The 24,053-nt window shown below is 43.5% G+C and overlaps 1 protein-coding gene across 3 annotated transcripts in view; it reads left to right on the top strand.

The window, feature by feature from the left end:
- Positions 1-364: 364 nt before the first annotated feature.
- FSTL4 (follistatin like 4) overlaps positions 365-24,053 on the top strand; it is a 240,666-nt gene continuing 216,977 nt past the window's right edge. For 2 of the 3 annotated variants that reach the window (XM_087754171.1, XM_087754169.1), the window contains exons 1-3: positions 366-425; positions 5,734-5,869; positions 19,559-19,592. In XM_087754171.1, coding sequence (XP_087610297.1) covers positions 5,741-5,869; positions 19,559-19,592 — 163 coding nt within the window. In that variant the 5' untranslated portion in view covers positions 366-425; positions 5,734-5,740. Of the gene's footprint in view, positions 426-5,730; positions 5,870-19,558; positions 19,593-24,053 lie in introns of all 3 variants that reach the window. The other variant, XM_087754170.1, reaches the window with a different exon arrangement.

Genomic DNA, 24,053 nt, shown 5'->3' with positions numbered 1-24,053 from the left:
GCTCTCCCGGGCTGCCTGGCCGGGGATCGGAGCGGGGGCATCGGCAGCACCCCCGTGTTTCTGGCCCGCCGAGGGCCCCGCGCCCCCCCCCCCAGCTCTGTGCCCCGAGGGGGCGGCCCCGCTGCCCCCGCTTCGTGCCGCCCCGGGACGGCGCCGCTCCGCCCGCCCGCACCGCGCGTCCCGCGGGGGCGGTGCCGCCTCCCGCCCCGGAGCGCCCCGACGGCCCCCCCCGCCGCGCGCCCCGAGGGGGCGGTCCCGCCATCCCCTCACAGGTGCCGGCGATTGGGTGGAATATGCAAATGCGGCGGTGACGTCAGGCGGCTCCGGCCCAGAGAGCAGAAATAGGGGCGGCCCGGCCGGCGCCGCGTACTCGGCCGCCGCCGCTCCCGTCCCGGCCCGCTGCCCCGGCCCGCCCCGCTCCCCAGGTGAGTGCCGCGGGGAAGCGCCCCGCCGCGGCTGCCGGCCCCCCGCCGCGGGGTTCCGCCGCTCTCCCCGCTGCCCCGCGTCTCTGCGCGCCCGGCGGAGCGCTGTCATCCCCGCCCGGGCTGAGGGGAGAGCGCCCGCCGGAGCTGCGCCGCTTTCCTCCCCCGTCCGCTCCGCGGGGCGCCGGGGCTGGGGAGCGGGGGGCTGCGGCTCGGGGCTGGGCAGCCTCCGGCTGCCGCCCCCCGCGGACCCCCCGTCCGCCCGCTCCGCGGCCCCGGGCTGGGCGCGGTAACAGGTGGGCGCCCTCAGCGGGGCCGGGAGCCGGCGGGGCGGGACGGGCTTGGAGGGTGTCGCCCCTCCCCACCCCGCGTCCCACAGCGTGGGGAGCAAGAGGTGGAAACGCCGCCCGTGGGCGGGACGCGGCTCCCTCCCCTCGGGCGCGGAGGGCGGCGCGGGGGCCGCGGTCCCCCCCCCCCCCCCCCCCCCGTGCCGAAGCTGCGGGGCTGCCGCCGCCGGTAGGGCGCGGGGCCGGGCGCCGCGTCCCGCCGCGGTCGCGAGTGGGACCGGCGCTTCCCCCCGCGGCCCCTGGGTGGCGCCGTGGCGCCGGCGGCCGTCCCCGCGGAGCGCCCCGTCGGGGCCCGCTGCCTGCCCGCTGCCCGCGGCGGGGCGCCGGCTGCTCCCCGCGGGGCGCAGGTAACGCGGCGGGGCGGGAGCGCCCCGCGCCCCGGGCGACCTTCAGCCTCCGGTGCCTCCGTCCGCGGCCAGCGGGTTGAGTTTGCAGCCGGCAGCACAGAGTGATGTTTGGGTTTTTTTTTTTTTTTAATTTATAAGAGATAGTGGGCTCCCTTCCCAACTTGTCTAAAACGTTTCTGTGTGGTGGAAATAAATGTTTTTTCCGGTGGTGTGGACGCTCAGCCGGAGGGTAATGGAAGGGACGGTACGGGACTTCTCTGAGCGTAACCTCGGAGCAAACCTGTGATTGAAACGTACTGAAGTGTCACGGAGGCAGCCTTGAAAACAAAGGTTAAATACCCGTGAGGTTTAGGAGTTTCTTGGCAGACCTTCATCCCTGCTGGATTGATGTTCCCCAGATTTCTTCTGGGAACGTTGAAGTGTCTTGGAGAATTTAAAGATCAAATGAAATATTCTTAAGTATGCTTTTGCTCAAATGAAATGTCTGGTTTGTACTTAAACATCACAGCTGATTCCAGTGAGTTCTTAATGCATCAAAACTTTAAATATTTATCTAAGATGCTGCAGATAGCTGACTGAAATTGTTATTTGACTTCATTATATCTTGGTGAAAGGTTATCTTAGAACGGATTTTCTCCTTAATTTTGTAGCTTAGTTTTGTAGCACTTGTAGCACTCAACAAGAAATTATGGTCATCAAAATTGTTTTGCAGGCCACAGAAATGCTCTTTAGATAAGGCTGAAGCAATTGGAACAGTTGATGGCAGAGGAACTGAGGACCAGATTCTTATCTGGTGTTAATAGAGGCAATTTATATAGAGGTAACAGTTTGGTCTGAATGCTTTCATTTTGCTATAGCAACAGTCATAACTTCAGGTAATTAAGTTCAACCTCTTTCTTTCTAATGTGGAGCTTGTTCGGAATTATTAAAAGCTACTGCGAACTATTAATTTCTCAATGCTAAAAAAATGAGCCGCAATTTAAGTAGCCCTGAAAACAAAACCAATAACTGCTTTTGGCAAATTCTTTAATCTTATTACAGTCACCATAATCGAATTCTTCAAGCTTCCGTGTCATGGAGGAAAAAGTTGTGGGATCTCTGCAGCAATGTAGCTGTTTGACAGCTCATCTTGCATGTCACACAAGTGCTTTAAACAAATGGTGGTGTTCTCCAATCAAATGGCCAATGTGATTAGTCCCCTTCCATTTTCAAGGTGACCCTTTTTGCTTGAGCAGCTCTAAAACCTGTGCCTGTATCTTTGGCTCGCATCTGCTTGCTGTTGTTCCTCTTCAGTCAGAGGCGTTGCACCAATTTTCTTGTGAGTTGAGACTCTCCCCGTGTGTTGGTGTCTGCACAAACCCATCCGAGCTCGGGATGGGCGTTGGGCAATTGCTGGTGCTACAGCAGCACCTGCGGGGTTGGCCACGGTGCGTGCTCCCACCAGGCTGGGCGCTGCATGTGCAAGCGAGCCATCGTGTTTGAGCTTCTTCAGGCAACGGTGTGTGGTGTGGTACTGCTCTGCTTGTGATAGTGTTTCTTGGTAAAGCAATGCCAGCTGCAAGGAAGGCTGTAATGGCGTTCTAGCTCAAAAGGAAGAAACTGTAACCTGTAGGTAAACTTTTAGGCTTTGCATAGTATGTTCTTAAAGATAAGGGCCAAAACTGCTTTGGAAGTAATACCCCTGAAACCAAAGGAAATGCCGCAAATGGATGTGATGCTCAACTTTGTTTACTTTAAAATTGTCTGGTTTAATGCTAGCATCTGCATTACAATTACTAATTTCTGTATTACATAGTAGATTAAAATCTGTCTATCTGCTCACACACATTCCTAAGAGCAGGTATGTGATAGACACCCCGCCCCCCCCCCATCCCCAGCTCTTAGACTTCCAACGTTTAGCCACAAACGTTGTTAATTTATTTTTTTCCTCTTGTCTACAATAGCTTGTTTTACGCAAGCGTCTCCGTATGCAAGTTTTGCTTTATCTGGGCAGTGATGTCCGTACAGGCTCACATCCTGCAAATCTGTGCCTCATTCAAGTGAGGAAAAGAAATCGATAGTAAAACTTAGTTTGCAGTGGTGGTCCGGATCCGTTCAATCAATTTGAATTTTTCTGTTGACTTTGGCGAACTTTAAACCGTAATCTGGTAGCTGTATTTCATGATGCAACTGCAGACCAGATTCTGCAAGGAGCCTTCCACTTAGGTCAGGGTAAGGCGATGCCGAGGTGTGGTTTAGGATGACAAGTGGCATGAAAATGCTGTACGATTTCAGACTTAACCCTCACTTGATATTTATGGTGCGTATTTGTTGCTTGGTTTAGGCTGTTCAGATATATAATGTATATTAGTGTGTCCTCCTCTTATTATGAGTGAGAGCAATTAGTGTACTGTCAGTCAGTATGCAATAAAAATAAGTAATTTCTAAACTGACTGGAGAAAGATGTTCTACAAATTCTGTTTATAAAACAACCGGAGTTCCTAGCAGGTGGAGGCTGCCCTTTCAGTTTCATCAGTGTTACAGGCATCCTAATCCAAACACCATCATGTTTTCCAGCAGTTAGTTATTTACTAAATATACATTAAACTAGCTAGTCCCCTGTTTTCCTCTAGAATTGTAATTTCAAGCAGCATATGAGTCAGAGGTCTCTAAAACTGCAAAGTGAAATAATTGTATTTGCTGTGATGGTATCAACTGAGCATACAAAATACCTCTATAAAAAAACCTGTGAGAAACAGTATTGCTGTGCAAGAGCAATTCATAATGTAACAATGTACTTGTCGCTTATTGATATAGTGACTTTGGTTTATTAAACATTTATTTGTAGCCCCAGTAACATTACATCTGAGGTTTCTAATTGGAATTTAGAAAGCCTAATAAATTTTGATTTCATCCTGAGTGCTCTCAATTCAAGGTGTTTACATTAGTGCTGAGAAAAAGCAGTGCCTGAACTCCACGGGTGCGTGGTGTGCGGCAGCTACAGGCTGTGCTCGTTCTGTTGATGGTGTGTCTTTGGGTGGGCAGACGAAATGGCTGAGACAAGTCAGCGCTGGTGTAAATGGACACGGCTCCAAAATTAATAGTGATGCACCAAGGCTTGGATACGCCCTGCAGCAAATACATGGCATGCAAACACTGTAAAGTGAGTCCTGTCAAGACAAGGTATGTCATGGTGATTTAATTCAGCTAGGCTTAATTCTGCCATTAGCAGATAACTTGCCCTGTTAATGTATATTGCTCAAACCAAGCAGCAGCCTGTCACTTGCATGCTATAGAAATGCCATCACTTGCTTCATTAAGTGGTCATTATGCTTCGTTACGTGCCCGTGTTAGCATCCTCTGCAGCTGCTGTGAAAGGTCAAAACTTCCCTCAGCTACCGTGGAAATGGTGCCAGGCCTGGAGACTCCTTTGGTATTTTTAATGTGAAAAGTGGTGACACAATCTGGTGTCCTGTTCCCAAAAAAGTTGGTGAAGTACAGAGCTTCCCTGGCTGAGCTTCCAGCGCACCAGCATTGGGCTATGCATGTATGCAAGACGTGCTAGTTCAATCTGACAACACTTTGAGTAACTGCATTGGGTTTGCTTCCAAATTCATTCAAAAAAACCCACACAAGGCAAGAACCACTGCTCAAAGTGGATGCTGTTGTGGTGGAAATCCTTGCTTGCATCTTCCCTGTCTCTTGTGGCTGGTGCGGGGCCGTGGTGGGGCAGTGCCAGGGAGATGGTGCTGCTGTTGAGTGGGATGAGTCTGGGAGGGGCTGGAAATGTCTCTGGGACAGAGGCAAATGAGTGGAGAAATCATAGCCCTTGGAGGAGCACACCTACGTTGTGGTTGGAGAAACAAATCAACTCTCTTCAGCACAGAGTTTGTTTCAGGTCTTGCAAGTTTTAGTGGGTTCAGTGACCATCTGGGCAGGTGCCTTCATCGGGGGGAAGAATGACTGTTCCTCCATTTTGGGTGTCAGCTGTCAGACCCTGGCTCACTGGCTGGCCCTGCAAACCTGATCTTAGCCTAAGGGGGTGGCAGTGGCTGTATCTCCTTGAGGCAACATCATCCTCTGAATCTGGGGGGAATAATGATATTTTTCTGTCATGTTGCTGGAAGCCTCCAGTGGTCAAAGAGGTGAATGCAGGTGTCTAGGGCTTTCCTGAAGATCTGCTGAGGGTACCAGTGTGTGTCCCTGACTGAGTGACCCTCTGCTGGTAGCAGTTCTGGAGATGGGATGAAGTCACCCTTTGGCTTCCACAGTACCATAATCTTGCGCTTTGATGTGGTTTGCTCTTGGCTGCAGTAGTTAGATTTAGGAATCCTGGAGCTCTGCTTCTGCAGGTGCTGCATGGGAACAGGCTGGGAACAGCATGTCCTGTGGAGGATAGTTTTGAGATAAATATTTCACAAAACTGCTACACTGTAGGAATTCATTGCCAATACACTGATGGGTGCAAATCAGGAAAATCAGTGTTTTCTGCATGTGCTGTGGGAGTCTGCAAAGCTCCATCAGCACTGCCTGAGTGTGGATGGCCACCATCAGCTGAAGCTTCTGCTGTGTTATTGAATCTGAGCTGAGTTTTTTTGTGAGATGATTGTTTTATGACTGTTCTCTTGTTTTCAGCAGACGTAAAATGATGAAATCAAGCAGCCTTTGGTTACTTCTCGTATTGCTTGGGGTTTTCCCATCAGTCACGAGGGGATGGATGGACGCAGACAGGAGCGGAAGGCTGTATTCGGACGCAGGGAGGCTGCATCAAGAGGTATTGTAAATCAGCTGCTGCTGCAGCTACAACTCTTGTGTTTCTATTTTTATGCTGTGTTTGGGCTTTCTGTACTGTGAAAACAGAAAAAAGTGAGGGCTTATCCATGTATATTTGTATTAAACACCTGCTGAGGAGGTCAGCAAAGAAACAGTGATTGGGTACAAACTGCGAAGCAGAAGCTCTTACGCTTTTTGAGTATATTGCCGTTGTTCTGGGAGTGAAATTGTGCATCTGGCCATTGTGGAGGTGCCATCTTTGCCCCAAAGACTTTACGGTACACTCTGTTCTGGGGCTGCTGGGACCAATGAAACTAAATTTAATAAGCAAACTTTGTCCTGGCTCTTCATTTGGGTCACTGGACCTTCAGGTGAAACCTGAAAAAAGTCCTTTTGCTGCTTAAAAAAAGGAAAAACGAGCCATAGGTGGGTCTGAGAGAACCAGCAAAGTTACTGCCCAGAGCCTTCTGGGCTCTGACTTCTGACTTTCTGATGCCAAACCCCTGAGAAGCACAAAGTAATTGAAAAGGGACCAAGGGAGCATGGTGGCCATAGTGAGGGATGGTGATCTCGATCCGGCTGGAGAGGACCCCTAATGCCTGGCTTGATGGGGAGGTGGGACTCCTGATGCATTAACGCAGGACGGTAACGCATTCTGCAGTGTTCAGTCCCTGGGCTTGTGGGAGTGGAGAAGCAACTGAACCTGTTTTCCGCGCTGAAGGTGACAGTTGGCTTTCGTTGCAGGGATGTGGATTAAGCAGGTCCCCGTTCTGATAGGTGTCCGGTGCAGGCTCTCCTAGCAGGGACAGTGGCTGTCTAGACCAGAGCTTGCAGTGTGGGTTTGCTGCACAGATGTGGGTAGGCTCAGATTTTCATGTCTGAGTCTGAGGCATGCGAATAAGGCCATAAAAATCCAGAAATGTAACTTTCATGAAAAGAAAATGATTAATGCTGAAACGATTTTAGTTATTTAATTAGTTCCTGATTATTATAGGCTTGCTAAATGATTGCTCAAATGCCTGAAAGTGGGAGATGGTGGGGGAGGCAAGGGAAAGGAGACTTTGGTATTTTTTTAACTGCCATTGCCTAGAACACTTACGTACTGGCAGACACATTAGTCAGTGCCAGGCTAATGATGAGCCCTTGATGGATTCATGCTGCAATTGGATCTATTTAAGCCTCAGGATTTTGTTCTAGTTGGAGAATCCCATTTCTCCCAGTCACATCCCATCTACAAATACCCACAGTTGTGTGCATTGTTTCAATAAAGCAATTTAAGCCAATTACAAAGCTGCTTTTCACTGCTCGGTAGGACTTGAAAATAATTTCAGTGGAGTTGGAGATTCTGCAGTTCTGAGTTCTGTCTCAGGTGTACTTTTTCCTTGAGGTATCCATCCTCTGTTCTGTAAAACTGAAGAAAAACAGTTCACCTACGCACCTCCACTGTTGTTTTGTTGCTGTGTAGACTCGGGTAGTACACTGGCACTCTGTTAAACGTGTTCTTGTATTATCTCAATCACTTTTGCTTTTTTTATTAAAAATAATTAAATATTTTGCATGCTTTCGCATTTTAAAAAAATCTCATTCTTCACTAATGCATATTAGTTTTGATTTTTTTGAAAAAGTTACTCTGAGGAATTAAATTCATTACTCAAATGATCTACTTTAACATAAATTGTAGAACTATTATACTACTTGAAAGACATTAATTTATTTGACCTTCCTCTAAAAACCATGAAGTTATCGCACCAATTACTTGATCTTGCTTGAGGTGAAAGGATCTAAGCTAGAAATGTATTTATTCAGATTTGCACAGAATTTAACAGGTGTGAATGTTAAAATTTTTAATATAGAAAGAATGCAGTTAAAATAGCTTCAAGGGATGTAAGTTATAATGCAGATTTTTAAAAAAGTAACTGTACAGAAAGCTTGTTCCACAAGAAATAGTGTTTATACAGTCTGGCACCAAACACTGAGATGAATCTGGAAGCCCTGAATGTAGCTTTCAGGTAGGTCAGTGAAATTGAGAGAACTGCTTTTCTTTCAAAATGTGTTTAGTTTATCTTTCAGAAAATAGTTTAGCCATAATATGTTTTTAATAATAAAAGTCACCTGAAATACTGTTCTAGTGATATTGGGCTTCATTCAATTTGGAGCTCCTTAATCATGAGAAGTGTTTGTTAGTTACCAAATTCATGGTTTGATTAATATGTAATTCCATTAACTCGTGTTTAAAACTTTGAATCACAAACAGAAAAGCTCCTAGCAATTCACTAAAATTGCTTTAAAAATGTATAAAGGGTTAATATACAGGTCAAATAATTTGAAGTGTGATCTGATCTAAAATTCCTATGAACCTCATGAAAGCAAATACTTGGGTATGGGTCATTGACCTTCACTAATGCTTGTTCTGATCTACATAGGAACAAGTTTACTAAATCAAAAACATTGCTTAATTTATGTTCAGATTGCTAAATCGATTTCTTCATGGTCTGTGGTAGAATTATTGCAGTTGTGCTTTGCATTTATAAATGAAAAATAAATCTTGAGGCCATAGACTGCAATTTACAGCCCTTCTGCTTGAGAAATTAACTCTCTAACACAGCAGTGGTGTATGTTTTCCTGATGCTCAGCCTTCTAACTCTCAAATTTATGGGGTGTTCCTGAGAAGAGGTTTATTTTCTGAAATATTTTTAGTCCTGATTAGAATAGTTAATAAACATGTGCATGCAGTCTGAAATTCCATGGGTGGAGAATGAATTAAAATAGAAAACCTAATTTAAAAAAGGACAATGTTCATATTTAACTGAAAAGGTGCAACTTGCCTGGTCCATATTAATTTTTGGAGAATATTGCTGTCACTTTTACATTGTGAAACTACATTGTGAGGGTGCTGGAAAGCTCTTGACGCTTCTGGGTGCTGCCCATGGACTTCTGTGGAGCTAGGAGGTGCAGCTTCCTGGGGTTGAACCATCATGGGACTAAATCCTACTGAGTGGAGTATACGCCAAAATACCTAAACACAGAGCTCATCTTCTCTGGGGTGATGTGTTTGGACAGGTTTTGCTGATTCCATGCTAAAGGTGGACAGTTTAGAGGTGACCACATTTCATGGGCAGCTCTGTGCTGGCTTAGAAGGCCTTTGAGTTGGCCATGAAGCACCGGGTGGTGTGATCTGGGGTCTCCTCTCCTTTCTTGAAAGGAATTCTCAAAAATGTAGCTCTAAGTCATTGCCACCAGCAGTGGCTGAAGGGAGTTTCCAGCATGAGCATAGCAGAAAGACACAAACAGCCTGGATCTGAAAGAACCCTGGAGTTCAGATTTGAAGGAGTACTTGGCCAGGAGGTTCTGATGGAAAGCCAGTGGTACTACTCCGCTCAGTCTCTACAAGGTAATCCACGCTAGTAGCTCAGACTGATTTTTTCAACCTACTGGGGTATTTTACAAAAGCTTTCCTTCTCCTGTTCCCTGCTTTCTGCGTGAGAAGCTGCTTTTCTGTATGTGCCAAAGCCAAACTGGTTTGGCCATGGTTCTTGGGGCAAGTTTCTCATCTCTTTTCAACCCATGGTGCAGCAGAGCAGCACTGCAGATATTCATCGGCTCTTCCAGGAGCGCGTCTCCCATCTGCTGCAGGGAGCTCCTCAAATACAAGTCGGCACAGCGCTGCATCTCAGAAATTAAATTCTGTATTATGTTTTCCAGGGCACTGCTGGCAGGTAGCCTGAACAAATTGTCCTAGCTGGATAGTGTGAAAGTGGAGAATAATCCTGCGTTGTGGTACATATATAGTTGTTTTGTGCTGAATTGTTAAAGGAAATATTTGGATGTCACTGATAGCTCCTGAGTGGTTACAGTACAGACTGGCAGGTGTCCTGCAGTCTGCTCTGGGCTACAGAACTGCTCTGTGCTTTTGTAGAAGTACTTAATCGTTCTTATTTGGCTTTCATGCCGTGCTCTATTTTTGCCACCCATCCTCCTATTTAAGAAGTCTCATGAGACACCAGAAACATGTGCACAGCACCCCACGCTCCTGCGGGGAGAAGAGCTGTGTCCCTGGGGAGGCTCCTCCAGCGCAGAGCTCACAAGCGATGCTCTGGGTGCTCACACGAGTACCAGTGGCTCTTGCAGATCCAAGCGCTGGCACGTTTGCTTTTCCCCTCTCTGTGCTGCAAGATGTTCATACCTCACTGATGCACCTTAACTGTCTGTTCCCCATAAGGAGCGAGACAATGTTGGTGTGCAGTGGTATATCTAATTTGGACTGTGACAGCACAGTTCAAGGGTAAACTAGACCAGCTGTGCCAATATTATTTCAGTTCCTGGATAATTTTTACCCATTATGTTTGTTACCTTATCTGGCTTATGCCTTAAGTTATATCACCAAACTGAAAGTATTATGTGTAGCAATACCAACACTTACTTTTATGCTAATGAATGTAGCAAACGTGCTCATTTCTTTAAGGTACCATAACTTTTTTATTGGCATTTGGAAGGTATTGGCTGTATAGGGTATCTATCATTTGACTTGTTCATTAGTTATTACTTGCATGGCACCTGAACTGCTTAAAATCTCCAAGTAATAAATTGCACCTTAACCTTCACTGTGACTGCAAACAGCTGGGTCATACCAGCCCTTCAGTGCCATCCTGCACAGGATAAAGCATCCCTCTGGAGTCCACTCACAGCCTCAACTGTGCTTGTCCAGGAGCATCAATTATTGCTGAAATTCCTATTATCTTCAGATTCTTAAATGTTGTTTCACTTACTGCTGCAGCTGAAGACCAGTTGGTTATTCCAAGCAGCAGCGGAGTCATGGGGATGATTTTGTGCTCCTTCCCCCAGCAAAGTTGTATTTCCTAATCTGACAGGAGTGCTTTGGGAAGTAAGGTACAAAACTGGAAAGGCTTTTGATAAAAGCTTTTGCTTATAATTCAAATAGAGGCATAATTTCAGAGCATGAGCATGGAAGAAGACAGGCACGTTGTACCAGTTTTATATGCAGTTGAAGAGGTAATATCCTGGTATTTTAAGAATTATTATTAGTAATGTATTCTCTGCTGTGTGTGCATGCTTCCTTCTTGTAAGTCAGTTTGGAGAAAGTAAGGAAAGAATCAGATTTGAATTAAAATCTATACTGGGCTACAGCCTGCTCCCAGTTTAAACATTAATGAAGGTAAAAGGAGACAAGACTTACATTTATTTTTGTGTCACTTTGGTATGTACTGATAATTCACTCCTTACTACCTGCATTTATGTGGTATCTCTAACAAGCTGTAATTGCTGTTCGTAGACCATTCTAAATCTTAACTAGTATATTATCCCTGTGGAGATGAGAAGCTTTTGCCCTGGATGCTGCTTATCAAAGTATCTGCAGTTGAAGGTGCTGTGGAATGTTTTCGTAGTATTTGGATACATGTGTTGGGGTCCTTCCTCTGCATCCCCAAACCCCACGTACTCCCTCCCATGTACCCAGAGGGTTTAATAAATGCTGTATCTTATGGGATGGTGCCCAGAGGGTTTAATAAACGCTATATCTTATGAGGTGGTTTTATGCTTGGAGTACTAGAAAATTTGAGTGTTGGGTTACTTGGAGCAAGGCAGGTACTGTATACTTGAATAGCAGCATAAAATTTGGAGGATTTTAGTTTACATAGATGGTTGTTTCCATAGTGGGAGTGTCAGGGATTGTCAGGGTGCATTTGTAGCACCACTTAAAGATAAAACCCTCTTGTATTAGTCCCTTACAGAACCAAAATCCTGCTTCCTTTATTTTTTTAAACTTCTGGTAAGATGCAGTGTGTGATACCTCTTGGTGGTCCTGCATTGCCCAACTTGCTGGGGGCTACCAGCTTCCAGCTAACAGCAACCAGGACCACCAGCTGCTGCAGGGGTGCCCTCCCTGCAGTTTAAAGTGGTCCCTTGGATACTAATGACCTTGAATTTTGGTGCTGTCGCTGGAGGTAGCTAGTGCTTGGATGCTGTCCCCTGGAGAGCAGACGGACCATGGGCTCAGGGTGTCCGGCTCTGTGCTGAGCTGTGACACAAACTGACCCCAGGAATCAAATGTCAGTAAGTTTTTCTCATGTCACAGTTGAGCAATTGTGAAAAATCATACCTAGGTGGGGAAATGCTGGTATATTCCTGAAGCAGAGAATAAGACCAGAGTAAAACATCTTGCAAATAAAGAAAATCCAAGGCATTTTTAACTTGGCTATGACGTGGCAGAGGGTTATGTTTTCTGATATTCTGTTCAGAAGCTACTTAACCTTAAAAGACTAAATATTGACAATTTTTTTCCAAGTGTAGCATTTTTTCACTTCAAAAAAAAGCCTGTAGCAGTAGTTTTTAAAGGAAGACAGTTCTACTTAAGGTACTTCCTACCATCAAGCAGGGGAATTCTTAGGGGTGTTTTTTGATTAGGAAGGGTACAACTGCAAATTTGAGGTTTCTAAAAAAGGCATCCCATGAGCTTCCCTATGACAACGTGGAAATTTCACGGAGCTGTACCTGATGTTTCTCATCTGAAGTCCAGAAATAGTAGTGAGTAAAATCAGACATGCAGCAATTATCTCAATTAGCTACCGTATGGGTGAGCAGATGATACTGTGTGATGAGAGACATCAGAGCTCCTCTCAATGTTTATACCAGACAGGACAAATCTAAATTGCCAGCATCTGTACTGATAGCAAGCTTTCTCTAAACAGCAGTGCGTGATTTATTTTCTTCCTCATGCCTGGCTCAAAAAAAATAAAGTGGATGTTCTCTGCCTCATTAGCATCTTTTTTGAAAATATACTGTGTTCATGGTTGTAAACAGAAAATCCTGATTGTCAAACTAAGCTGTGTATTAGTCATAACCACTGCAAATGCTACAGTCCGTATGCAGAGTGCCTCACCTAGCCCTGTACTGGATGTCAGTGTAATTTTCTTGACCCCTCACTTGAGATAAGGAAGAGCATGCTCTGAAGGAGGAAAAAAAAAAAAAAAACAAACTGGGATGATAATCTATTAATAGGAATAGCCACTTCTTTATTAATTTGCTAAATGAGTCAGGGCTGTATATTTAGAAATTGTACAGCAGTTAGGCTGATCCTGAGAGCAGGTCCCTGGAGACCTGGTGTGTGCAGAGGTAACATCTAATTTAGTGATAGACCCAGCATGAGCCCAGCTGCATGTGCTGAATTTGATTTATCCCCCTGCACAAGCACTGCAGTCTCTTCCACAAAGTATCTGGTAAGAGGGTTGCTACAGTCCAGCAATACAGACAACTTGTGGATCCGAAATGCATTACCTGTTCTTCTGCATCTCTTCCATCTTCTACATTAACTGTTTTTGGCAAAGTCCCCTATGTTAACCTTTGCTTATAGTCATAAAAAAGTGACTCCTTTTTGACTAAATCTACATCAGTATTAGAGGACAGGAGACTGAAAACAGCAAGGTTATACTATGGATTGCTCTACTTGAGGGCAGTTGGTACCTCTTTGATACCAAACTTGGTGGTACACGTTAAGCATCATGCTTGTGGGATCAAGGCTGCTAACAAAAAGAGGATGGCAAATGCACCGCCACGTACAAATCTCTAAATACTGGTCTGCAAATGGAGGAAATTGGGAAAGAAAGAGAACTACAGAGAGACACTGTGCTGTGAAGATTTGCACCTTAAAATACTACATTGGGCTGTTGCTCAGTGACTCCTGCTTGTGATGTGCCTCTGTGCATGTCTGGATTGTAAGCACTCATCCTCTGGCTTTAGTCAAAGGAAAACTAGGAAGAAATAGCAGACAGGAACCTGTCTTTCTTAATTTCAAGCCTAATTGTGACTGTTTAATTACTAACCTTGCAAAGTGTGCTCACTTTTCTCTTCAAATTAGAATGCAGGAAATTGCATGTGGCCACATGTGGATGCGCAGGGACAAAAGGAAGAACAACTGTTACAGAAAAATGAGGAGACAGTCCTTTTTCCCTCCCTGTTGGTAGATTGCCTATGTGCATTGCACATCACTTACAAACCAAGTATGAAGTACTATGTAGCTACTGTAATTTGTAACGGTGCTAGGCTCTGCATGCATTTCAGAGCAGTATTTTAGGGCAGAGAGCCTTGTCCCATGCTCCATCTCTTTTTGTGCCTGGTCTGCAGCCCCACAGGGGAGCGTTGGGGCTGTCCGAGTGCCTCGTGGACAGAGCGTGTGCCACAAATACGTCCAATCAAGTGTATCACAGAGCTTGCGTGGTTGTGACTGTTGTTAAACCACGGGCAATTTTCGTAGTGGGTTGGCTACTAAAAATATTGGTTCAAATATTTTTATTTGAAAGGCTGCTAAGGGTGTGTATTATACTCTACACCTTAATGTCTGGTCCACAGTTGTAGGATCCAGGTTAACAGATTGCTTTTAATCATGCACAGCAGCTTCTACTGATGTGATTTTATACATGCATCAAGCAGTTATAAATTCTAGATACCTAATGACAATTTTTTAACCCGCTGTAGATGGTTAATATAACCTGCCTAAAGGCTGGGCTATGTCACTTTCCTAGAGTTGAGGAGAACTTCAAGAGCAGCTTAGTTGTGAGTCTGCATCTTGTCCCCAGTCCCACGGGTGTTTTAAAGCTTTGGAGAAGCTCTGCTTCGTATTGTGCTTCCTGCAGACAGTCCTGGATTAGCTTTGTTTCTGAATGACCTCCCCTTGCTCATGCTGCAATAATCATTTCATGTAGTTAGAGCATCCACATGACTGTTCTGCTCTGCCTGCTCATTCCTTGACTGCAGAGAATACGTGGATGTTATTAATAGGGATTGCCCTTGAGGTGTGGGAATTAGATTTCTACATGACAAACAAGTCACCACAGTTTGGTACAGCAATTTCTTGGGCTTCATAGCTCATTATTTTCCGAATCAGAAATTAGCCCTGCAAGTGCATTGGTCTTGCCTGTAGTTAGAAATCTAAGAGGAACATGCATGTGGTTCTTCCTTGCCCACCCTCCCTACCCCATTTACTTGAGTGCAGCTCTAACAAGAAAAAATGATCAACTGCTGGTTTAGCATTGGTGTAATAAAGCTAAGCTGAAGTGATCTTAACAGAGAAATTGGTATGCTTAGTGTAGTGGTGGTTCTTCTAAGTTTCCTGGGCTTCACTCATTAAAGGCATTCAAAAGCAGCACCCCAAAGGGCGTACACCAAGGCACCAAATAGGACTGTCCAGCAAACTTGAATTTGTTCAACCACAGGAGAGTTGAAGCTAAATCTTCCAATATCCAAGAGTGCAAAAAAACCCATACATTCAGTGGAGACTGAAATAAAATACAATATTTGAGAAAGGAAACCTTTGGCCGTAAAGTGTTTTGGTGGAAATTGGAGCCTGAGCTAGGAAGGTGCTGTGTGCTCCCTGCAAACAGTGTGATGCCCCCTTTTCCAGTGGAGTCGAGTGACCTCCTGCTTCAGCAGCAGAAGCCTGCTCTCCCTGCAACAGGGATTTACGGGAAGAGCAGCATTGCTGTGTTGTGTAGCGCACAATGTTCTTCGTGGCTATACAGGAGAAATGTAGATGTTTTTATATGGAGGTGTTTAAAGGTTTTATTTACAATGATACCAAACAACCTGACAGTGGTTTTGCTGCTTGGATCCATCACTAATGGTTGTCAGTAAATCAGTTTGCAGCACGTTGGCTATCAGGCACTGTACTATATTGTGTATTCCCCCTGTGTAGTTGTATTTTAATGCTGCACAATGAAGTTCCCCCCCTCCTCGTGTTTGTTCTGAATGAAATCTGATCTTCATTCCAGAAGTGCTCTGCTTGTCTGTGGGCCCATGATTCAGCATTAATCAGGAGCCTATAACACAAACCGGCTATTATGTCTTGGCAGGACATCTAGATGCTGTCTTCTGAAAGACTGACATTCCCTTTTTGTAAGAGCAGAAAAGGACTTTGTGCAAAACAGTTGTTAAATTGCATAAGGTTCATGCAGGGGTTTGATGTGCACCACACAGCAGCTATGGGGGAGTGAAGCTGTGTGACAGTGGGTAGTGGACTGTATTTCTGATTTTTTTTTTATTTTTATTTTTGCCCCTCCTATTCCAGGTAGGATTAGCAATCGTAGTTAATGACACTGTATCTGCTCTCATGTACTGACACTGGGTTGGTTAGTCTTTTGGAGATGCGTTTTTTCAGTAGCTACATGTCTGGTGAAAAGCAATACTGGAGCAAACATACTACATTGATTTCCACATAACAATGATTAGGCACTTCAGATACAGAATAGAGGGGCCTTTTATTCTGTGTTCAATTAACTAACATTAAAAGGGAGGAAAATAGGTGCTAAAAGCAAACCTTGACAAATAAAACTGTTGTACTGCATTAATGAAATGCTATTTAAAATGGTATTCATGAAGAAGCTTTGTAGAAGGAATGAGAAATCTGAAACAAATTTTTCCCTTCAAAGCATATGATTTATGCTCTGATAAAATTAGATTTTTAGTTAAAGGAATTTGCAGTCATTAAATGGTGCCCATGAAATAAGTCTCATTTATAACCATCTGCTTTATGGCTTCTGCAGAAAAGTATTCCTCCTCAGGCTATGCATCTGAGAACTTTAGTGTCATTTTTATCAAAATAGTTTGGTTCTCTACTAGTAACATGATTAAAACCTCTGTGTGATTTTTACTTGAGAGCAGTATCTTACACTTCAAAGAAAAGGTGACTACTCCTTTTTGTGAAGAGATTGCCCAAGTCATAGCGTGCAGCACAGTGCTGTGCCTGTGGCCAGACTTGCTGGTAATGTCTCCTAGTGGTATATTAGATGACTAATAGAAAGGTCTTATGTTCAACACGCCCTCAAGGAGAAAAATTAGCATAGTTTCTTCTTTTCTGTGCTACAGATGAGAGAAATGATTTGGCTGAGGCAAACTAAGAAAAATGAGTCCTTACCATAGTTTCACTTTACTAGAGGGATAGAAACCACAGTTGTGTCTTTATCTGGAGCTGCTGCCTTTTTGGGGCTGCTCTTAAAGACCTGCCGTGGTTGCCAGGTACTCCTCCCATTTTTTTTTTTCTGAAATGTCGAGTGTTCTCAAAGCCATTGGTCTTTTCTCCATGGAAGGGGATGTTTTGGGGGACATACCAAGTGCTGGTATTCTCCCAGGTAATGAGACGTGATGACTTGCAGCCTGACCTCACATTCTTCCTTTGCATTTCTAACAAGCTTTTCCTCTGAATCCTGCATCTGTTTTTTGGCATAGTTTACATTCATTAGAGCTTATCATTATAAGGGGAACGGAGTAAAAGAAGGGAAACTTTGAAGACCATCCTTTGTTTTTCACGATGTCTGTGCAGTTCCTTTCATGGAAATACCAAAAGGGTATTTAATACAAGTAAGCTGACACTTGAATTTTTTTAGAGAGTGATTGTCTTTTTTTTCTTTTGATCAATGTAATAGTTGTAATTAGTTTTAGTGTTTCTAAGCTTTTGAACTGCAGAGAATTCAAGCAGCTTGTTAAAGTGAGGGACTCCAGGGGAACTTTAAAAGTAGTCTTTCCTTTTGCATATATTACATGTACACGGGCTTAATGATAGCAGGCTGTATCTGATTTTTTCTTTATCCTATGCCCCACCTCTCAAACTAATATTTTGAAAAGCTCTGAGAGGTCCCTGGAGTATAACTGTCTACACAGCTCAGAGCTTTGCTGCCTAAAGAGGATAAATGCTTTGAAGTCTGTACTAATCCTGAATGCCATTTTACATATTTCTCAAGATCACTGAGGTAGCATCCTACGGGGAATAATGACTTAGTATTCTTATAAGCAAATACCCAAATACCATTATATATTCTTATAAGCAAATACCCATTTTTTTGTTTATCCTCTTCAGTTGACTTGGAGGGTGCCAAGGAGCCTTCTTGGTTTTGGCAAAATCTGTGTTTTCAAGAAAAACAGCTTGCTGGTCACTTGTAGGAGAGAGAAGCAGCATCTCCTGCCTACACAACTGGTGACAATGGACAAAGTATAAATTGTCACCATGTTTGAGCAGAGCTGGGCCAGGAGATGTGTGATGTGATCTGGTCCCCTGGGCTGGAGGACCGCTTTGCTTGGGGTGGGCCCTGCTGGCACCGGGCCCTCGCTGGGGTCCTGGGAGCGGGACAGGAGGCAGAAAGGAGCATTTCTGTAGGCAGTAAATGAATAGCTACAACACTGGTGTGTGCGATGTGGATAATATTACATCCTTGAATAAAACACCTCATTCTGAATTACCTGATGGTGTTTGTACTCGGGTGAAGGAGGTAAGGCCTTCAGGAGTTAGCTGAGCAGGTACTGTTGTTACATCCATAAGCTGATTTTTTTTTTTCTTTTTGTTTATTTCTATCTTCTTACACTTTGAAAAGCTCTGTATTTTTTTTATTGTGTGCTCTAGTGGCAGCTTTCCGTATTTTCAATTAGCCTGTGGCAGGGCGCTCCATACTGCAGAAGGGGACTGTGGATATATTTCATTAGATGCATAGCACTATAATTCCCTTTGTCTAAATGTGGTCTGCAGGGAGGTGCTTTATTTTTTTTAAAAAAGTGAAAAAGTACAAAAAAATCATCATAAGCATCAGGTGGGCCAGAAAGCTCAGATGTCTCGGGAGGCCATGTGTTATTTCCCTATCAAAAGGAGGAGAGAAACAAACCTTTCTGTTGTTTCATTCTCTGATAAACAAACATCTGAGAACAGTGAGTGCTAAGGGAATGAAATGAGGTTAAACAAGGCACATCCACAAGAGTAAAAACCTGCCTTTACGAGCTTTTGGCGGGGGTCTAGAGAGCTTGCTCCTCTTCCCTGTGTCTGTGCTGAGGTGGGTACCACGGTGGAGGTGGTGCTGGGGCTGGATGGTGCTTTGGGGTCTTCGAGGTTTAAGTTTGCACTCAGTGGGGTTAATCCTGCATCATCCATGGGCACTGTCCAGGTCAGCGTGACTCCAGGCAAGATGGTCTTTGAGAGTCCTCCATGATTCTGCTATTTTTAATACTGGTTGCAAAAAGTAACTCAAATGATGGAAATTATAAGTATTTGTAATTAACCCATAAATAATGTTACTGCTTGGAATTAAATATTTATTCCTCTGGAGTCTCACCATTAGTATAAGTAGATAGCTTTGACGGGGAATGCAATACCCTTTGAGACTTTATGCAATGTCTTTTTAAAAGAAGTTTTTTTCATTAGAGATGGTAGTGATGCTTTGCAAGAAATTATGTAGGTGTGCAAAGATTGAAATGAGCCCTCAGCTCTAAGCATGAGTAGTCCGGTTGCTTTGAAATTATTCAGGTATTCGAACGAGTCTCTGCTAAAAATATCTGTAATGGCTCATCCCTCCTCAACCCTAAATCCTTGGTATAGTAATAATAATCCTCCTAGCCACTCCCTTTTAACATCAATAGACCAAAATCCATTTTAAAGAAAGATAGTGCTCTACCATGTAACTTATCACAGAATGATGAATCATTTTAGGTGATATATTGATCCATTAAATATCTGCGGACAAACCAAAATGTACACTTGTAATTACAACTCAGTTATTGTGTAAAGCTTCATAGATGCTTCTCTGGGACAATGGCTAGTGTTTTCAAGGGTTTCTGTTCATTCTGCCTTTGAGCAATTCTTGTATTTTTAAAAAAAAAAACAAAACAAAAACAAAACACAAAAAAATTCTCTTTTTCCTTATAGGACTCCAGAAGGTTTGAAGTTACAAGAAGAAAAGGTAGGAAAAAAATAGTTTTCTTTCGATGTGTGTGGTCGTGTTGAGTATTCTTGCAGTAACTTTTTAAAACAAACATGAGTTTACACACTTGAAAGAGTGTACTGCTGTGGGATTTCAAAGAGACTGCCTCCTAACGCTTGCCTGACAGTTCCTAGTGTTGCAAATTGTAGATTTTTTTTTTTTTTTCAATGAGAAGTTGCTCTTTCAGCACAGAACTGCATGATTGTATTGGGGATGCAAGTCAAGCTTTGTTGGGTGCTGGCAGAGTATCTAAACTCTGACCCTGCAGCACTTCAGGGAGAAAAAGGTCCAGACAAGGCCTTCCGTGCATCAGCATGCTGCAAATCCACCCAAAGGTGCAGCAGTGTTAAATGCGAGTCGTGCTGGTTCCCTGAGCTCAGATCCTGCTCCTGTAACTCTTTTGTGTTAGTAACTAATTGGCTGCTGCCATGAGTGGCTCTTTGATGGTTCCCGGCAGCTGGGTGAGAATCGGCCATCAAAGAGCTCATTCTGGTTATCATTAATTTTGATTTTGTTTAGCAGATGTTTTCCAGATCAGGCAGTTGCTTGCCTCATCTGTCTCGGTATAGCGTGAAGCGGGTGGTACTCTCCTGTTCAACAGATTAATGCATTCCCCTGTTTTGTTCCAGCAGCTGCTTTAATTGCTTCAGGCATCCCATGTATTGGGAAGAGGTTGTAACTACCACTGTTCTACTGCATAAATTAAAAAGGGTCAGGTCCAAGGGTAACTTTTCATCTAGGCAAATAATCTCCTTTGGGGTTTTTTGTGGTTGTTTGTTTTGTTTGGTTTTTTCTTTTTTCCTGTGAGGCTGAGGCAGCAGATCATCCTGAGGAAATTAAATATATGGCTGTTGCTAAAGGTGAAATCTGTTTAGCTCAGGTTTCCAGCATATGTGTGTGTTTGGTCAAACTTCTGCCACTCTTCCTGAAGAAATCCAGTTTTATTGGACTTCCCTTGATCTCAGACTGAGGAGGGCTCTTGGATGGTTCAAGGTTGCTTTGAGATGCAGAAGAGCATCTTGGCATCCTGGATGTGGAGACATTTCAGTCATGCTCTAGCTATAGAGTTTGTGGTGCAGTTCATCATAGACATGGAGACTGAATCCAGTGTTACGGAAATGGACTTCACGAATAAAGTTTTGTGGAAATACCCCTAGTCCTGTTTCAGATATGATTTGGGTCTCCAAAGTTTACTTCCCAGTGAAAATAACCAACACCTACAAGAACTTAAATCCATCAAGTTTTGAAAGCAGGACAATAACTGGATTTTGAGATCAGTGCATCTAGACACAAAATTTCCAGACTCAGGCTGATTTCTCATTGCATTCACAGGATGGGTAAGACTTGACTTCCATTTGGAGGGGTGAAACCAGGGCTTTTTTCCAGAAATAATTGACTATAGTGAACTTCTCTGTCAGAAGGCTTCTTAGATCCATGGATGGAGTGAAGGGGATGGTAGTTGGGGAGTTAAGGTCTATAGATAAATTAGGCTTACACCCACCAGTGCAATCTGAAAAAATCAAGTCTGTCTGAGGAACTGCAAACTCCTCAGAAGTCAAGAAGAAAATGCTAACAAACATGGTAAATACATCCTGGTCACAAAAGCCTGTGGATTTATGGAGCTACCTGGGGATTTTCAGCAATGATTAAGTACCTTCCTCTCCAGAGTTAGTCCTCAATAGTGCCTATAAAATAATTCAACAAAAGCCTCCTTCAGAAACCTTTTCAGTATTAAAATGTGTGCAGAGCAGATACCACTCAGTGCTAGGAAAAAAAAAATAACAGGAGGGTTGAAATGTTTGTTATGCACATGAAAGGATTTATTATAAATTTTGCGATATGGTATGATCTGATTTTAAGATTCAGGCCTTTTTTCCCTAAACGGTAATTTTTGTGGATAATGGTTTTTACCTGAGGAAATCGGATGACTGGAAAATGTTTGAGGGTGGGGGGTTATGCTTGTTGCCTTCACTTGGTGGAAGATTTGGCTTTCTGTTGAAAAGCTGAAAAACTTTGAAACTTAAATATCTAATAGAAACCAGCACAAAGGTGAGAGATGTGACAAACTTGCTTTGTGCCTGCTTTTATTATCCCATGCTCATGGATGAACCGGGATAATTAAAAAAGAGCTTTCGGTGAAAGGAGGGGCAATCCTGGCTTACACTTCTCAGAATTTTTCTTTTTCTTTTTTTTTTTGTTGACAAAAGGTTTGAGTCCTTTAGATTGAAAGCAGACACTTTTCTTTCAAAGGAAACAAAGCCTTGATTGTTGTCAAATGGTCCACGGGTAAATACTAACTCGCCGTACTTATTTCCTTCAACAAATAGTCCATTTAATAGACAGTTGATGGTCAGTTGTGCTGGGTTGTGTTTATATTAGATGAAAGAAAAAGATGTGAAAACACTTTCTTCCTTTTTTAGCTGTGGATGAGTGTAGTTAAACTGGGAGGCTTTTGGTTTCCAAAGTGTCAGGAATACATATGCTGGAGAAATTCTGAAGCTGCTCCAAAGCCCATTACAGTCGATGAATGGCTTTCCTTTGACTTCTGTGGGCGCTAGATCAACTATAATTACATGATCTTTTAATTGCTGTGGTACGGAGGGGAGATGCTTCCTTGACTGCAGCTGGCAGCCATCTTCCACTGTGATGTATGAAGACTGATTTCCTTCTGAATTTAAATGGAAATGGCTGCAGATCAGTTTTGTTCCTGGGATGCCTAACTGGTGTTCAAATATTAGCCTTTTTGACTAAAAATGATCTCTTAGCCCCCAAAAAACCTCATTCTGATAGTTAATTAGAAGCTGCAAGTGTATTTTCCTAAATTCAGTTTAAGCTCGTTAAGTTGAAATTTTGCTCTCAGTGGGTTATGCATATGACCCACTGCAGTTTCCATCTGCATCATACTCATGTAATGGAAAACAGAATATGGTGTGAGATGCCAGATTTTGTGTTGCTAGCTTTAAAAAAACCAAAAACACAAACTCAAGAAAACTCAGCATGTGGTAAAGAAGCACAAGATTTGAATACCATCCCTTTATATTGCCCTTTTAAACTAAATTCGGGGGCCAAGTTAGAGCAGGCAGACCTTTTTTCAGTTATCCAGTCTTCTCTTGTTTCCCATTTCTATCTAAATACTTTTCCACTATTTGCTCTGTATGTTTACATATGATTTCAGGTGTTAGCATTGTTGCTGGTTCTGATGCACTAGCTGCCCTTAGTGTACAGGAAAGGGGAACTGAGCAAAAATGTTAATAAACTGCACATCAGCTGCCCAGGACAGTGAAATAGTGCAGGAGAGCAGGTGGGGAAGAGCAAAACAGGAGTATGGAGCCAGGAAAAGCAGCAGTTTGTGCAGATCAGGTGGACACAATAGGCATTTAGTGAAAAGGATGGAGAATAGCATGCAACAGAAGATGGGGAGACCTGAGGGTTTATGGTAAATTGGAAGAAGCACTGGACCAAGCTCTGAAGGGAGCACCTGTAAGCATTTGGCTTGACAGTGGCAGGGCTTAATTTTAGAGATTGGTGAGTTTTCACTGTGTAATGAGTGTAGATGAATGTGTGATACTTAGCTGTTGCTGTAAATTAGATGACACAACTTACGTATATAAAAGCCACATATATTCATGTCCATCAAATTCCCCATGTCTAGCAGAACAGGGCCTCCAGTGGTTTTCCCAACTATTTTAGTTGCAAGAACACAGGAACTAATTCTGCAGCTTCTGGAGCTGACAAATGGTCCTACTCCATGGCAGTGTGGGGTTAAAGGATGCTCAGTACTAGAATAAATTGTCTGCTGAGTATAACTCTATGCCCAAGTGTATGTATAGTCACATTAAGCGTAAAGAGCCAGATCTTCAGTAGATACAAATGAGCACAGCCATGCTGAATTTAATGGACCCCCTTTGCTTTTTGCTAGCTGAGGATCTAGCCCAAGCACTTAAAACTTTTAATTTGTTTTTATGTTGCTCACAATCATCCATTCAACAAATTAGTGTCAAAAGATGCTTTTGAAACCATTCAGCCAAGAAATGTTCAAGCAGATTGCTTCCACTCTGTTTGTCCATATAATCTTATTAAATGAGATGCAACTCCAGATTTAGTCAGACAGATGACATCACACTACCATAAAGATATGAACTTTAACTATCTGTTTTGAATTAAAAGGCTGACTCCTCTCTGAAGTATTCACAAGCTCTGTATTGTGCATGCCCTCTTTGTGTTTATATATATTTATTAAGGATACACAATCCTCATTGTTACAGTGCGTTTCCTAATCATAGTGAGGAGCAACAGAACAGAGGTTTCCCAAGTTGCCATAGTTTTATCGAAAATCTCTGGGGCTGCATCAATTAGCAGTGGTGGAAGATCCAGCCAACAGCTTAAGAAATATTTCATTACTTGCCACTTGAAATCAATTCTTATGCCCTAGATGAAAAA

The sequence above is a fragment of the Nipponia nippon genome, unplaced genomic scaffold (assembly GCF_047370975.1).
Source record: "Nipponia nippon isolate SJK-2023a ecotype South Korea unplaced genomic scaffold, ASM4737097v1 scaffold_17, whole genome shotgun sequence".
NCBI lineage: Eukaryota > Metazoa > Chordata > Aves > Pelecaniformes > Threskiornithidae > Nipponia > Nipponia nippon.
This window is presented reverse-complemented; position numbering and strand designations above follow the sequence as displayed.